Here is a 16,118-nt window from a genome sequence, read left to right as displayed (position 1 = left end):
TTATTCATCTTGCGTGGTTCGGGCGAGTTAAGATGTCAGGAAATTCCTCCTCTTGAGATGTTTTCTGCCACTATGTTGTGGAAAAGTGACCTGGAGATGCCTTGAAGTATGTTAAAAAAACATTTGCGCAGTAGATAAGGCTTCTACATCACTACAGATTAAAAGGAAAACCGATGTTTTTCCAGATCGGTCACTCCAGCCTTCGAAGCAGCCATTTTGTTGATGCGCATATGACGTCAGCATGCTCTCGCCCCAACTAGTTCCAGATCTCTATTTGGACCTGGGACATTTTTGAATCTAGTAATGGCGGCAAGCCGAAGCCAAAGTTTACGCGTAAAATAAGTGGTCTTCTAATTCGAATTTGAACTTAAAATTTGGCAAGGTTACTATTTAATGTAAGTACTTTCCAAAACCGAAGAGAAAAGGGAAGGTAAAATTTTGATCATAGTAGCACTTTAATTTACTCTCACAGTGTCTCTTTCCATCCAGGTGTTTAAATGGTACAGGCAAATTCAATGCTGGGGGTAACCTTGGGATGGACTAGCATCCTGTCCAGGGCAGCCGCGAGCCAAGTGGCACATACTGCCGAAGCTTATCCCAGTTTTGATAACATTAAGAAGCTAGAAATACCCCGGCCAGGGCTCAAACCCGGAACGTCCATTCCAGAGTCCGATCTGGCACAACAAGGGAGGAGTAAAAGGGCATTTCCACAGTTACGGACGTTACATTCAGAGTCATTTTTGAAACTTAAATCTAGCACAGGCAAAGAATAGGAAGAGGTTGTCCAATGTTACATTGATTATCATGTTTGTGCCTACTGATGCATTAATTGAGTTATAAAAGTTTTCCACCTGACTGGCCTATATGTTAAAATAGAGCAAAAAACACACCGTTACGGACGTTACATAAAAAACAACCACATGAACAAGAGCACTCTACCAGTCTGGTATTAATGGAAAATTCCTGTGAAGTGTCAGGGCTTATTGCATGAACTGCTCCAAATATTTGAAGTATAGTAGTTGTGTGAACCAAAAAGCTTCATTTCATTTAAACTCACTTTCGCAATTATACAATGCTATGTGAACTTTAACGTTACGGACGTTACAGTCAATGTTACGGACGTTACACTGTGTGAATTATTATATTATTTTGTATTGTAGGCCACATTTTTTTGGACATAAAAGTTCAAAATGGCTTGTATTTAACATTTTATAAATCAAACTGGTTGTTACTTTATGTTAAAGCTGTGAAATGTCCCAACACAGTGTGAAGGACACTACATGCATTTTACATAAAGTACTCAGCCTTGAGCATGAGCATGCTCAAATTATCTAAGCCCACAGACATATACTGGACTCCAGTGAGTATAATCCATTCCTTCTCTGAAACACTGCTTTCTTTGAGAATTCACATATCCAAAATTGCCTTTAACTGTGGCAGAAACAGTCCAAAATCACAAGCTTCAAGAATTGTAACGTCCGTAACGTAACGTCCGTAACAAAGTTTTGTTACCATTTTTGTGTTTTGCTGCAGCCGCAATGGCTGCAAGCAAAACACATTGAGAGCTGAAGTTTGTGCCGTAAGGACCGTAAGGTGTAAGTGCCGTAACAGAGGAGAAATCTGAACTACCGATGTCAATCAAATCCATGAACAAACAAAATCGAAACTAATGAACCGTAGCGCTGATCGCATTCGAAGTTACGGGCCAAAGTATTCGAACGCAAACCACGTTGGACACGTTGGAAAACAGAAAACAGATTTAAAAGTATATCGCATTGGGAAAGAAAACAAACTGTGGCGCGACCACTCCAGTTTTATGAGAAATTATTCTGCAGTTTTCATCATTTACGAAAAGAGCGAAGACTTGGAACCTCGCCGAAGGTCATAAATATTTTCTCCAAAGGACCGGTTAGTGCACAGTTTGTAAACTTTCGCTTTGAAAATAAACTTACCCTCACCTTGTCTACACTGTCTACAGCATACTAGTACTGTATTAACTCTGAACTTCATATTTTAAAATAAAATGTATGAACGTGTAACTTGTCACGCAAAGACAGCTGGTAGGCTGCACCGCTAATTGTAGCTGTATTCGAGCTATATAAAAGACAGCTAGAAACGAATTAATACTAGTAACATCACAATGGGAAAGAAACTTATTCAGTGGTGCACACCGTCGAAAACAAAGAAATATTAAAGGAAGTTCTCATTCACCAGATTCACTGCATCAGATGCAACATTCGTCAGTTCGTGTTTAAATGCGTGGCGACCAGTTTGTTTACTAGTTATTAAAAAATAATACGGTCTTCATTTAATAAACAGTTCATCCTTAAATTTCAGCTTTTCTACGACTGACAGGTAGGTACTATAGTATAAGCCCCGCTAAAATAGCTGGAAAGGGAAAGTTTTTTGAAAAATGAATTTTTGACTGCCAGACGCGCTGGCGCCACATGTTTATTTTGTGAAGATTAATTAAACGCCGTGAAAAATAGAATTTGATGTCCAGCGAGCCACTGCATCTTCGGCTACGCAGTCCTCAGTGAATCCTCCAACTTCACAAATTTCTAAAACTTTAAGAAAACGAACTTTCGCAGAATCAAAAATTGGTCCTTATCGATCTTCCGATCTTGTTGTGAAGACACTGAAATTCGACGAGTGTTCATGCGTGAAGGGATGACTGACGAATGATAATAATTATTTGTAAACTTTCGCTTTCAAAATGAACTTTGCGTTACGTTCAACGCCGTCTTTCTGTTGTTGTACGCCGGTGCGCGTGCGATTATTTATAATTTCTGAATTTTGATCAGTAAAATTATCAGGATTGAATTAACACAAAGTGACTACAATATAGTGCAATTATTAACCTGCACACAAGTGACAGACAATAAAAGACGTTGGATTTCAATCTCGACTCACTTGTCTTTCATCAACATGTTCCCTAAGACTTTGCTCTAGCAGCAAAACACATGGACCCATTGGGGCCCTATTTTTGGAAAATGTTGCAGTTTTTCAGGGACTGCTTTTTACCAAAGTGTTTCTAAAGAATATTTAGCTTTGTGGCAGAAATATCATTGAAATCTTTTAAATGGTTGTTTTAAGAATGGAAAAAGATTGTGTAAACGTTACGGACGTTACGTAACGTCCGTAACAAAATTTACTTTGTTAATAACTATTTTTTTAAAAAGTTCAGGGTGAAATTTATATTTTTTATGTATTAACTTCTTTGAGGTATTTCTTCTGATATAACTGTTTGTAGACACAAATCATTTCCAAATTTTATAAAGCAAGTTAAAAAATTTGTCTCTCACCTATTGTTTATTATTAAAAAATAAACACTTACTTTGGAGACCCCCCCTGAATGCATTGCTATCACAAGCGAACTGAAACTTATTTTTCTATGTACTATAACTTTTCAACAATATAGCGCAGGGTATGATTTTATGTCCAATCACTTTTTAAAAATCTGGATTTTTCACATTCTCACATGGAATTGCCCAAAAATACTCCTTGTCACTTCATGCACCAGAAACCAGAGACAATTAAGCACTGGCCTGATAGGCCAGTAGTCCCAAACACAGACTTACTGTAATGTTACCTTACCAACAGTGAACAATGTCTGGTTTCTCCGTACAGTAAATACATTGGCGTTGATGAGAATAGAGAAAACTATTGTCTAGGAGATATTGTCTGGATGTGATGCCAAATTCTCAGAACTGACATTAAAAGAAACATTTGGAAATGGGAAAGCAACCAGCATTATTTAGAGGGTGGGGAGGGCTGGTGCATACCCCCCTAGGTGCTTGTGCCTTCGGCACTCGCAAGGCGCCTTACGGCGCCAAGAAAAATAACATGTCCGGTGCTTTCACAACTATGTCCGCTACTTTACAAAACTGTCGAAAACCCTGGCTATACCTGGTAATTAATAATTAATAGTTAATTGGTGCAGAAAGATACATTGTATGTGAGATAAGTTATTTAATTTAAAATGTTGGCGGTATGTCTAGCTCTCAATTGGCTTCATAATTTTGGTAACTAATCAAAATAGTCAGTAAGAACTCTGACATCCTAACAGTCAGTTTTGATCAATGTATGTTTTTAGGTGATAAGCCATGCTTAGGTTATCGCAGCAGTCCTGGAGGACCCTATGCTTGGCTTACTTATAATGAGGTTAGTTGTCAAAGTGATTAATATACTCATAGCAGGGCTGCAAATAACTTTTTTCACTTGAAAGGACATAAACTATAATAATTATGTCTTACTGAGACACCATCTTGGTCGGCCAAAACAAAATTGTGGTTGGACATCACCAAAAACAAAAGGGTGAATTTTATTCATTGTTTCTGTAAAGTGATTTACGATTAAAAAATTGTCCGGACATCATGTCCGACCACACTTGGGATTTCGTCGGACGTGAGCATATTTTGGTTGGCCAATGTCCAATGACCGGCTGTTATTTGCAGCCCTGCATAGACCCACACCCCATGACGAAAGAGTTGGGAAGGTAAGCAAAAAAGTCAAACAGGTATTAAATGGTCAACATTATTTTAATGTTTGTTTGCATGCAGCTCTCATAAGTATTAACTAAAATACAAACATGTGTATGTTTTAGTTAGTTTGTCACTACTTACATGTAATATGATGCTCAATCATTGTGGACATGAATCTTGCCAAGGAAAGAAAGTCCTGGTAACCAAAGTCTTGATGTCAAAGTCTTGATAAAGAAAAAGGTCTTACATAATTCACTTTTGTAGTTGGTATAGTTGGGAAAGGATAAACACGCGCCTTAGGAATTTTGGCCCCTAGGAATTTTGCTTACCGCCACAAATCTTGGTGAGATTCCTGCTGAGATTTTGGCTGCCAGGAAGTTTGCTTCCTGCTGCGAGTCCTGCTGGCTAATGAGAATGATAATCCCAATGGCCAAAATGAACTGGCATGAATAGCATGCAGTGTAAACTGTAACATTGTAACTTGACTGTTGCAATGTACAGTGCACTTACTTGTTTGATACAGTGTTGTTTGATTCACTAAATTATAACCTAAATGACAAAAATTTAATGTTTCATTTGACAAGTTTGAAATGTATTTACTTTTGACATCCTTTCTGCAGGTCCTTGAGCGATCCGTAGATACTGGTTCAGGTCTAATGGAGATTGGTTGTGACCCAGCTGATAATGGACATGTGTTTGTTGGTGTTTATGCTTCAAACAAAATAGAGGTGATGTGCTTATCTTTCTTTTTTCCTGTAATTTTTTTTGTATTTACAGTATGTGATAAAAATATATATTTATGCATCTTTCAATGTGTCTTCAGCAGGCACTTTGTGCAAATTTGACAGTACTGCCAGTAAACATTAAACAAACTAATTTGTCAAGCTCATCATTATCATCATCATGGTCATCATCATGGTCATCATCATCATCATCATCATCATCATCATCGTCATTCAAATACTTCTCCCTCTGCAGGGAATAGCCTAGGGCAATTCCCTTGTAAAAATTTTACTGTGATCGTACCGCGTTTTTGGCCGCCGCGATTGGCGCGTTCGCGGCGCGATCGTCAAGCAAATAAGTTAACAGTTCTTCTGTAAAATGTCATGAAGGGAACAACACATACATAACGGCAACTAACCTTTTACTCATGCTCAAGCGAAGGAAGATGCAATGATGTGATCTACCAAACGAGCGAACTATCTCTTGGTCATGCATCTGCGAAGAAGCCGAACCGTCGAAGATGCGCTTTTCCCCGAAGCTTTTTTAAATAATACAACATCTAAGTCCCAAGCATCAACAGGTACAACTTTGCATTGGTCCTTACCGTCAAAATGTTTATCTCTTTCCACTGTTCGAGTTTTGCAGTTTTATAAAAATCACAGTTCAGCTGTAGTTCAGTCAACAAAGTCCGTGACGAATCCCACAAGATAGCGCTGTCGAAATTAACAAGCTGTCGCTCGAATTAACAAAACAAATTCTAGCAGTTTCCACAGAGACGCTTTTCCCTAAAGTTAGGTCGCTTCTAAACTCATGTTATAACAGAAGCAGGTAAAAAAGAACACATTTTTCCAATCCTGATTGTGAAGAGAAAACATTCCAACTTTCTCAAAATAAAATTTCTTTTCTGCTTGGGATGGCGTGGCGATGGCGTGTACTATGCACCATGTGACCTAACTCAGCCAATCGTAACGCTCAGTTCACGACACCTTGCGGGAAAAGGCGGGAATAATCTCAGGACTTCGATGTGTGTGGTCTACATAACAGGAAGGTAAATATAAAGCTCTAAAAAAGCTCATTCTGACAGCCTCTTCGGAGCCACAATTAAATTAAATGCCATCTAGAGGATTTTTCAATGCGAAAAACGCAATTGCAGCGAATTCCCGATTGTATTTGCATTTGAAGAAAATGGCCGACAGAAATTTGTCATTGGATTGCTCAAAGGGTTCCTCAAAGATTAGAAAAGAAAGAAACAAAGTGTTTGAAAAGATTAAAAAAGCGAATGTAAAGAAATAAAAATTCTTATCTTTTAATTTATCTTTACTCATTATCACGCGCCGCTTAGTCGCGCCAGTTCGTCTAGACTAAAACTAAATAAAACTTTTCTCATGGGAATCACGTCCTCACGGCTCACCGTCACGTATTAAAATGTTTTTCGACATTTTAAGTCAAACTAGTTTTATTACTACTTTGATTAGTACTTAAAGTTTATTTCATCGCCAATACAAGTCATGATTTGCGTTACGACCACAGCATGATTTGTGAGAATATCAAAGCATATTGACTTTCTCCCAGTGATCGAGAAGTGAGTTCTCGTGGGGAACACTTCCCAAGATTTATTCCAGCCCCCCAAATCGCGGTGCAATGGTAATCAATCGCGCTGCGATCGCACTTATCGTGCCGCGATAGTCGACTATCGCGGCAATCGCTGCGCGTTCAAGCTCACTTACAATCGCGACGCGCATGATTGCGTCGCGCTTGCAACAAATCGCGGCGCGATCGCGACATTCGCGGCGCGATCGCAACTATCGAGGCAATCGCGGCGCGTTCGCGCTCATTTACAATCACGTCGCGCATGATCGCGTTGCGATGGGAACAAATTGCGGCGCGATCGCGGTAAAATTTTTACAAGGGAAATAAAAAGCGGTGTCCTCATCAGGACTTATCCCATTAGAGAGAGTACATGTAGAGTACATGCATTTCCAGTTCTTTCTGCTACTTGTAGCACATAGCAGTACCCTGTCCCCAGTGCACCTGGGTGGAGAGAGGCACTGTGTAAGTAAAGTGACTTGCCCAAGAGCACAAGCCATTAACCCCAGCCATGGCTAGAAGCCAAGTCACTGGATCCAGAATCACTGAGCTTATCATTATCCCACTGCTTCTCACATTTGTCAAGTATTTGGCTTACAGTGTTTATAATAAAACAATATTATTAATAGCGATACATTGTCAAGTACACTGTATTCGTTAATAAGGTAATACTCAGAGTAAGGGTTAGGGTTAAAACTGCCATCTCTACTTGTGACATCAGTTTGGTTGCTCATTGTGTTTTTTCTTTTAGTGGGTTCTTGTGGAGCAAGCTTGTAACATGTATTCCATGACCATTGTGCCACTGTATGATACACTTGGCCCTGAATCCTGTGTCTACATCATCAACCAAGGTATTACTGAACTACAAAATTTACTTTTTACAAATAAATTGCTGGGAGAGCAAATAAAACCACAACTTTTCCCGAGCTGGCACTAACCAGTGAGCTAAATAACTTGGTCAACAGGATGTTAATTTTTTTAAAAACTTACAATTATCACTAACATATTAAATTGTACTTTCGGTTTTGCCATTTCCTATAAAAAGCAAGGAGTGGGTCATTATACTAAGCCCCCCCCTTCCCCGGCTCTGGAAATTCCAATTAAGCTTCATTCGTTTCCTTAAAGTTTTGGCCTTTAACACCCCTCCCACCCCCACGAACTTCCAATCCCTTCTGTGGGGGGAGTATGAACATTTTCTGGAATCAAACATTCTGGATTATCGAGGGTGAACAACACTTGTCATAGAAATAACTCTCTGTGACAAAGGCTTGAGCACAAAAACAAGGTAAATGTGAATATGATTGAGTTTGTAACTGCGTTGTTCTACTCTTTCATTACTACAGCTCAAATGGTGACTGTAGTTTGTGATGAGAGCAAGATAAAGGTGCTGTTGGAACAGTGCCATAAATGCCCCAAGTTGAAAAACATCATCAAGATAGGATCTGCAATCACTGATGACGAAAAGGCAGCAGGAGAGAAAGTTGGGATTAAAGTTATCACTTTTAAAGATTTAGAAGTAAGTATAGGAAAAGAGAAAGTTGTCGAAAGGTTTTTTTCTTTTTGGGTCTTAAGTTGACTTTAACAAAATTTCAACCAAAGGTAGCAATGAGTTTTTAAATCACTTTCCAGTGCCTGAGCTTAAATCTGGTTTCTGTAGCACGAAGTGATTAATTAGGATTTTTTTTATGCCATTCCCCTTACTAATGGGTGGCATTCTTGTCCATGACACGTTGCCTCCAGCATTTTGCCATGTTACCCCATTTTTTTTGCCATAACCCATTTATATTGCTGGAAGGAGATAGGCATGGTGAATACAAACATACTTGGACATGTAACAAGCCTGGTTAGGGCCTTAGACCTGGACCACTCCATCCCAATTTGGAGTTCAACACCCGCCTCCCACATACCATGTAGGTTAACTTCCTGTAGTTAACTCTAGTATTTTATTCCAGGACTTCCCACTTACAATGTGCTTTAAATGTGTTTTAAACTTGATATAAGTACTTTTCCCTTTCTCTCTCTTTAAAACAGGACTTGGGAAAAAATCACAGACACGAAAAGAAGGTAACTTTTGAATTCAGATATGTTGATATGTATATTGATATTTTATAAATTACTTATTTTTTGATAATCAGTGTTCAGTTTTGTGACTGCTACTAAGAGTATTTTTGACCAATGTTGCGACTGATCTCGAAATGGACTCTCACTTTAACATGAAATGAAAAAGTATCATTCTAGGAAAGTTAGTCATATTCTGTACATAAAAAAGTTGTACTTGCTGTGTTACTGGGAAAATACCAATACTTTGTAGACGCTCAAAGCAACCAGTGATACCCTTTAATACCAAATGGGAAAGAATTGCGAACATTTTCTTTTAGCAAATAGATAGTGGGAGAACCAATCAGATTTAAAGATTTATAATAGAATACATTGCATGTCTACTAGTTTGGTAATACAGTGTACATGTAAATGTAGGTGATTGTTTTCAGTAGTTATAAATTCAGTTTATACTTGTTTCTCCCTAATAGCCTCCTAAGCCAGATGATCTTGCTGTTGTTTGTTACACAAGTGGTACAACAGGTCAGTAATAAGGTTCTGCTTACTGCCATGTCCCACATGTGGACACTTCCTGTAACACCATCCACCTGTAGTCTGACTGAATGATGACAAACTACAGGTGTAACTGACTGGCTGACTGTGACTCACTAGATTGACTGACTTTCTCACTGATAGACTGTCTGTCTGTATGTCTGTCAATCAGTCAGTCAGTCAGACTGGTCTGTTGTCTGAGTGCCTGACTGGTGTTCTGGACTTACAGACTGACAGATCGTCTGACTAACATTTATTTTACTGTCTGACTGACTGACCAACCTAATATACTGACGGACCGACCGATCAACTGACTGACTGACTGTCTGACTTTCTGACTGTCTGACTGTAATGACGAAGAGTATTGCTTCTTCCTATACAGTATAGATATCATACTAGTCCATTACAGGCTATCCTTGACGTTTCTCACTGATTGTCCATACAAGTCGCCAGTACCCATTTATACACCTGGTTGAAAGTGTCACTCCCAAGAATATGACACAGTGACCCCGGCCCTAGCCTGTCTGCCAGCCCTCGAACTCGTAATCTTGAGGATCACATGTCTTAAACCTACATGTGTATTATGTCTCTTTCATAAGAAAATAAAAGTAACTTCAGTGGTTATTTTTTTTTGTTTTGACCAGGAAATCCCAAGGGAGCCATGATCACTCATAAAAATGCCATTGCAATGCTGTCTGGTCTTGTGTATCTTGTTGAAAAGGTATTTCTTATATTTCTACAAAACTTTGTACATGTGTACTTTTTGACTGAGTGTAATACTGTATTTAACAATTAGACTACGGGCCTGAGTTTTCTATAAGTGAATAGTCAACTTTGCTGCACCTCATTGACTATCACTTATGGAAAACGAAGTTGAGTAGTCTAATTGTTTAGTAGAAACCCTTAGGGGTTGCAGTCCAAAAAGTTCAACTTCATATAATTATCTTTAATCACAAATCACAAAGAGTTTTCCCTTTTAGAGAAAAAGAGCACACGATTTTGTTCTATCAGAAAATAGAAAACAGTGGGAGAACCAATCAGATTTGTGGATTTCCAATAGAACATGCTGAGTGGCCAGTAATAATGAAAAGAACCATAGCTTGACATACAATGTAGATGTGCACAGCATAACAGGCTTAGAGTGATTTTACTAAACCGCCTTTTAAATAGTCATTACACTTCTTGATACTATTTTTACACTTCTAGATACAAGTTTTACCATTTGCCATATGCAACTAAAATTTTTCGGGCACTATCTCTTCCGAATAAAACTTGCACTGAAACACAAAGTTTCTCCCGATAATAAACCCCTGAAAATAAGACCCCACAGAAATTGAGATAAAGATATATATTTTTTAACTATTTTAGGAAAGTTTGAGTGATTGTTTTTCCTGACAGTGTTTTTCTTCATTTCTTAGTGTGGACTCATTGTGAGTGAAGATGATGTTCACATGTCGTACCTTCCCTTGGCTCACATGTACGAGCGACTTGCTCAGGTAAGCTGACTATCCTAATGAAATTGCGTTTTTAAGCTAATCAGATAGTTAACGTTATTCTGGAATAGTACCTCAATTTCTACGTCTCAAGATATGCTCAGATAAAGATCATAATGGCGTCATTTCACTCCCGGGATGGCATAGAGAGATCGCGGGAATGAAGAGATTAATAGTATTGCTACTGACACAGGATGGGAAGAACGTTTTGAGACATTGTGATTGACGGTCTTTTTTGTACGGACCTCGCTGCGCTCGATCCGTACTGTCAAGACCTCGGGCCAATATTCGCCCAGTACGGCCCTCGCGCGTGGTTAATAAGATATATATAATCTTGGCTTTATATTGCAAAGGTAATGCGATTTTCTTTTGCCATTGTGCTAGCTGATGATATTTACATATGGTGGAAAAGTTGGATTCTTTGGTGGCAATGTACGAAACATTCTGGATGACCTGCAAGCTCTCAAGTAAGTTTACAGTTTACACATCACCTATAATGATATCGAAATAATGCAGGTTTCATGTCATTTCCTCCTGGAAGGCAGGGGTGGCACAGTGGTGAGAGCACTCGCCTCTTACCAGGTTCGAATTGTGGACCCAGCATCATAATTGTGTAGGTTGAATTTGTTTTTTTCCTTTTCCTTGCTCCAAGGGTGTTTACTCTGGGTTCTCCGGTTTTATTCCCTCCAAAAAACCAACATTTCCAATTTTTAATTTGATCGAGAGTTCACAGTGCCACAAGCTTCTAGCTTTGAATACAACAGTGTAAATAAATAAGCTAATAAGGAAATTCATTTATTGTTATTATATGTACTTTTTCAGACCAACTATTTTCATTTCGGTTCCCCGTGTGCTAAACAGAGTCTACGATAGAGTGAGTATATGTATTTTATGTTCCAAGCTAAATATTTACTTTTTTATGAAACAGTCATCTCACCGCTTGAAATCGATAATTTGACCAAGTATAATTATTCAGTGACTATATATGGTTTTAAACAAAGCATTTCACGAACAGAAAATTTTTCGGCCTTTCGAGCCCACTGGGTCCCTCACCTGGATTTGCCATTGGACTATAGTAATTAACTATATGCTCGCACACAGTAGTTTAAAATTTGCTTCCTTGTTATTATTTTCTTAGGTAATAAAGCAGGTGTCATCCAGTACAATTAAGAGTTTTCTTTTTAACATGGCCATGCGTTCCAAGAAGGCAGAGCTTGAGAGGTTAGTGAAGTTTGCTGAACTTCTTTCCTACGTTAAGTGACAAACAGATAATTCATTCTTCATAATACCATTTCTTTACAGGAATATTGTACGGAAGGACAGCATATGGGATTATCTTGTGTTCAGAAAAATCCAGGTTAGTGTTTAAAAAGTAGTAATTCATAAAAGTAGCTTCACTAATTAAAAAGGATTACGGAGGGGAGTTCAACGTGTCAAAAATGTTGCACATAGTATCTGAAAGGCCTTCCTCTTCTTGAGGATCAGAGCAGCCAGATCGCTTGGTACATGGCACTTAATTCCGTGTCTGTAACATGAATCGACTAGGACTATTGATGTTCCCCTTGGGCATCCCCCCTGGATGGGGGATAGTACATCACACAGATAGAGGTTACCTCCCACCCCAGCATTTTGCCAGGTGTCCAGAACAGTTCGCTAGTCAACCGCCGGACTCCTCGATCCACACGATGGATAGTGCCGATAATTATTGAGCGACGTGAAGTTTATAAGAGTTTGAAGCCAAAATGTGGAAGATCTGTTAAAGAAAACGTCGTAAAAAGAGCATTGTAGATGGAAAACAATTTAATTTTTCTATGCATACGCGATGTACAAAGCCTTACTTTTCAGTAATTGTTAAAAACGACAGCTTTGGCGGGAACTGCGCGTGCGCAGTGCGTTTGACCGCTGTTAAATGCGCCTCCCACTGTCATATATGAACTTTCTACAAAAACCCTGTATTTTGTTTTCCCTTTTTCAGAATTCACTTGGCGGTAGAGTTCGATTCCTGATCTCAGGATCTGCCCCTCTTCGGGATGATGTTATGGTCTTCCTGCGATGCGCTCTTGGTTGTCAGGTAAATAAAAAATTACAAATCTCTGTAGTTAAAAATTCATAATTTGCCATTAAACACATTTGCCTTTCGATACCTCCAACGTGAAGTCTTTTGTGATTTCACCTACTATAATGAAGATTGGAGATAACTTTATACATCATAGACACGACGACTTTCGATACCGTGACATTTCGTGTCTCTTTTTAATAATGATGACATGGCGTCATCGAAACGTCGTTCTATTTTCCTATCGCTTATTTTTCTTCTCAAATGTTTCACAAAACATTGTGTTATTCGAAATTTTACTTTTTACTTTAGCTAAACTGTTTAAAGTAACAATTTACGTGTTTGTTTGTATCACCATTTGTCTCTTTTACAACCGATTTCGCACATTGCGCGAGCGAGCGTTACCTTCAGGTTGATATTTTGTGTTGTTTTCTCTTCAGGTGTTTGAAGGTTACGGTCAGACTGAGACCACAGCTGCTGCCACATTACAGATGATTGGAGATCACACTTATGGTGAGATAAAAGAAAAAGTAAAAAACGATATTAGCAAACTTCTCGATTTGCACATATGTAATTCTAACTCTGCTGAACTTAGTCGTTACTAGTCCTCGGTAACTCCTGCGCAGCAAGATAGGTCAGGGGGGACTGAAGCGACAGTTAACCAAGGTACCTTATACCAAGGTGAAAAATTTAAACGTTTCTCTGACCAGAAACACTGCAGACTCAGTCAGACTCTTTTCCGAGTGCTACATGTACATATGTGTTCTGACTTTGTTTTTTATTTCTCCTGTTTAATGTAGGTCACGTGGGTCCTCCGTTGCCATGCAACATAATAAAACTCGTTGACGTTCCCGAGATGGAGTATTACGCCAAAGATGGCAAAGGCGAGGTTAGAAGATCAGAAAATTAAACATGAAGGATTTTACTTTAGGTCACAATTTCAACAATTTTTTGCAACAGCTTGCTTACATTCGAGAGAGCAACAGAACAAAGAAAAGGAACAATGCCTTAGCCCCCAAAACAATAGCAACTGCTACACTAGAGGACCAGTAGATTACAAGCTTACGATAGCTGCTATATTGCTACTATATACTATTATGTAGCTCAGTTGGTTAGAGCGCCCAACCGGTATCTGGGAGGCCATGGGTTCGATTCCCGTCGGGGACTCAGAATTTTTCTCTGTCCCACGCTCGTGTCATGTTGAACATTTCATCTTCATTATTCATCACCGAGCTTAAAAAAGTTACCATCTTTACTGTTTACTTTACTAGTGAAGCATTCCATGGCTTTTGTAATAAATATCGTGAGATAAGAAGAAAGTATATCATATCCTGTCTTAATCTAGCATTGAATTCGGAGAACACAAAAAGAAATATTAAGTCCTGTTTTGGTTGTTTTGTTTCCTCCACTGATTGTCATCTTGTTATTGGCTTCATGTTTGAGTCATTTGTCTGTCTCTCTTGTACTGATTGTCTCTTTTCTAATATCACGTGCCAGGTGTGCTTTTACGGGCCGAATGTGTTCAAGGGATACCTCTATGACGAGGAAAAGACAAAGGAAGCTATTGACGAGGATGGCTGGCTTCACTCGGGTGACGTGGGAGAATGGCAACCAGTGAGTGTAAAGCCCGGGTCAAACGAAGATGAGAGTTGATGAGAGTTCAAACTCTCGCTCTCGTTTGGCATGGAACTCTCATGCACTCTCATGCGCTCTCATCAACTTTGAACGTGCTCAAATTTTTCATGAGAGTTGATGAAAGTTTGATGGACTCTCTTTCTCGTTTGGCCCGAGTTGATGATAGTGGATGAGAGTTGGCGAAAACTCTCATGAGAGTCAACTCTCATCGACTTTTATCCTCGTTTGATCCGGGCTTAACATATTAACACTTTTTTATTGCGGGTTTGAAATTGGCGAAAATCGTTCAATGTTTGGCGGTAAAATTTTCAGGAAATTCCATGACTCATCGGATGCGTAAAAGGTAAAAAGCGTACAGTTCTATTGCCAATAAGACGTACAATAAAGAAAACATTTCTTACTTCGTTTTTTTTTTGTCACAATCAAAGTTTTTTTTTTTAATTCTCGACTTGGTGACGGTTTCAGGCTTTGCGGGAATCGAAATTAAACTAACAAAAGACAAAAGACAACATTTTGACATTCAGCATGGCGTTGCTGCTTCTGATTATCCTTCGCTGCCGTTAGACTAAGTTTTGAAAGAAATTCGGAATTACATTTGTTTTGCTTTTTTGTACTTTGTTTTGTGCTTGGCGCCACTTCGTCAATCAATCAATTAAAGTGAAACTAACTGAAACCCAATCGTGACTCACTCTCACACGTTTTCCTGTGCTTCACGACGGCTTCATGTATTTGCTTTGAGTTTTGATTGGTTCACTGAATTGCCTGCCCTTGTGATTGGCCAGAGTGATTACCTTGGTTTTGGATTACGGCATTTTATTAATAATCGCTTTATTTCAATCGTTACGCAGTACGAGGGGAGCGTTGTGTGACGATTCACATAACAGCTGCGAAGGAGACTACATACCACTTGTCGTTGCTAATTTCAACCTACAGAAACGATTTAGCTTGACAGGTTCGCTGCAAACACCATAAACAAATGTTAATCATGTTCTAACTTTTTTGCATTTCTTGTTGTAGAATGGCACATTGAAGGTGATTGACCGCAAAAAGCACATCTTCAAACTGGCGCAGGTAAAACTCAGAGTTTTAACTTGTTTTAAATAAGTACGAAAACATTCTTGTACGTCAACAAATACCTTCTTCCGTCATCTAAAATTGACGGATAGTATTTTTGGCAGATGCGTTGCTGCTGTTAGCAACAGTGACGTCAAGATGACGTCACAACTTTCCCGACAATTTGTTGTTTCTGATTGGCCAATAAGACTCGGAACCTCTCGATGATCTTCTCGGAGATCTTTCGGAATTTCTTGTTCTTCCGACTCTGTGGTCCACTTCGCTCTGTGACAGGAAAATTTTCGATCTCAGTCAAGTGTTAAGTGCTGTTTTTGGTAAATCTTTGCCGAAGCATTTGTTTTAAGTTGGAATTGTTGAATAAACCCGTTGAAAACGTTAACACACAATTCATTACATTTAGACACTAATTCCATTGATTTCTTTTGTTTATTTTTGACTATTAGAGTTTTCCGATTAAACGGAAATGGAACGACTTTT

General features: G+C 38.9%; 1 protein-coding gene across 1 annotated transcript in view; it reads left to right on the top strand.

The window, feature by feature from the left end:
- LOC144665476 (long-chain-fatty-acid--CoA ligase 1-like) overlaps positions 1 to 16,118 on the top strand; it is a 28,368-nt gene that overhangs the window by 8,051 nt on the left and 4,199 nt on the right. The window contains exons 4-20 of the mRNA XM_078526706.1: positions 4,097 to 4,164; positions 5,105 to 5,212; positions 7,546 to 7,645; positions 8,138 to 8,310; positions 8,826 to 8,858; positions 9,323 to 9,374; positions 10,028 to 10,104; positions 10,802 to 10,879; positions 11,261 to 11,343; positions 11,699 to 11,750; positions 12,015 to 12,097; positions 12,179 to 12,233; positions 12,852 to 12,947; positions 13,373 to 13,445; positions 13,733 to 13,821; positions 14,430 to 14,546; positions 15,585 to 15,638. Of these exons, the coding sequence (XP_078382832.1) occupies positions 4,097 to 4,164; positions 5,105 to 5,212; positions 7,546 to 7,645; positions 8,138 to 8,310; positions 8,826 to 8,858; positions 9,323 to 9,374; positions 10,028 to 10,104; positions 10,802 to 10,879; positions 11,261 to 11,343; positions 11,699 to 11,750; positions 12,015 to 12,097; positions 12,179 to 12,233; positions 12,852 to 12,947; positions 13,373 to 13,445; positions 13,733 to 13,821; positions 14,430 to 14,546; positions 15,585 to 15,638 (1,391 nt within the window). The remainder of the gene's footprint in view (positions 1 to 4,096; positions 4,165 to 5,104; positions 5,213 to 7,545; positions 7,646 to 8,137; positions 8,311 to 8,825; positions 8,859 to 9,322; positions 9,375 to 10,027; positions 10,105 to 10,801; positions 10,880 to 11,260; positions 11,344 to 11,698; positions 11,751 to 12,014; positions 12,098 to 12,178; positions 12,234 to 12,851; positions 12,948 to 13,372; positions 13,446 to 13,732; positions 13,822 to 14,429; positions 14,547 to 15,584; positions 15,639 to 16,118) is intronic.

Source organism: Oculina patagonica, chromosome 9 (assembly GCF_052425735.1).
Source record: "Oculina patagonica isolate OP01 chromosome 9, crgOcupat, whole genome shotgun sequence".
Classification (NCBI taxonomy): domain Eukaryota; kingdom Metazoa; phylum Cnidaria; class Anthozoa; order Scleractinia; family Oculinidae; genus Oculina; species Oculina patagonica.
The sequence above is the reverse complement of the archived record's forward strand: the minus strand, read 5'-3'. Positions and strand labels throughout refer to the sequence as shown.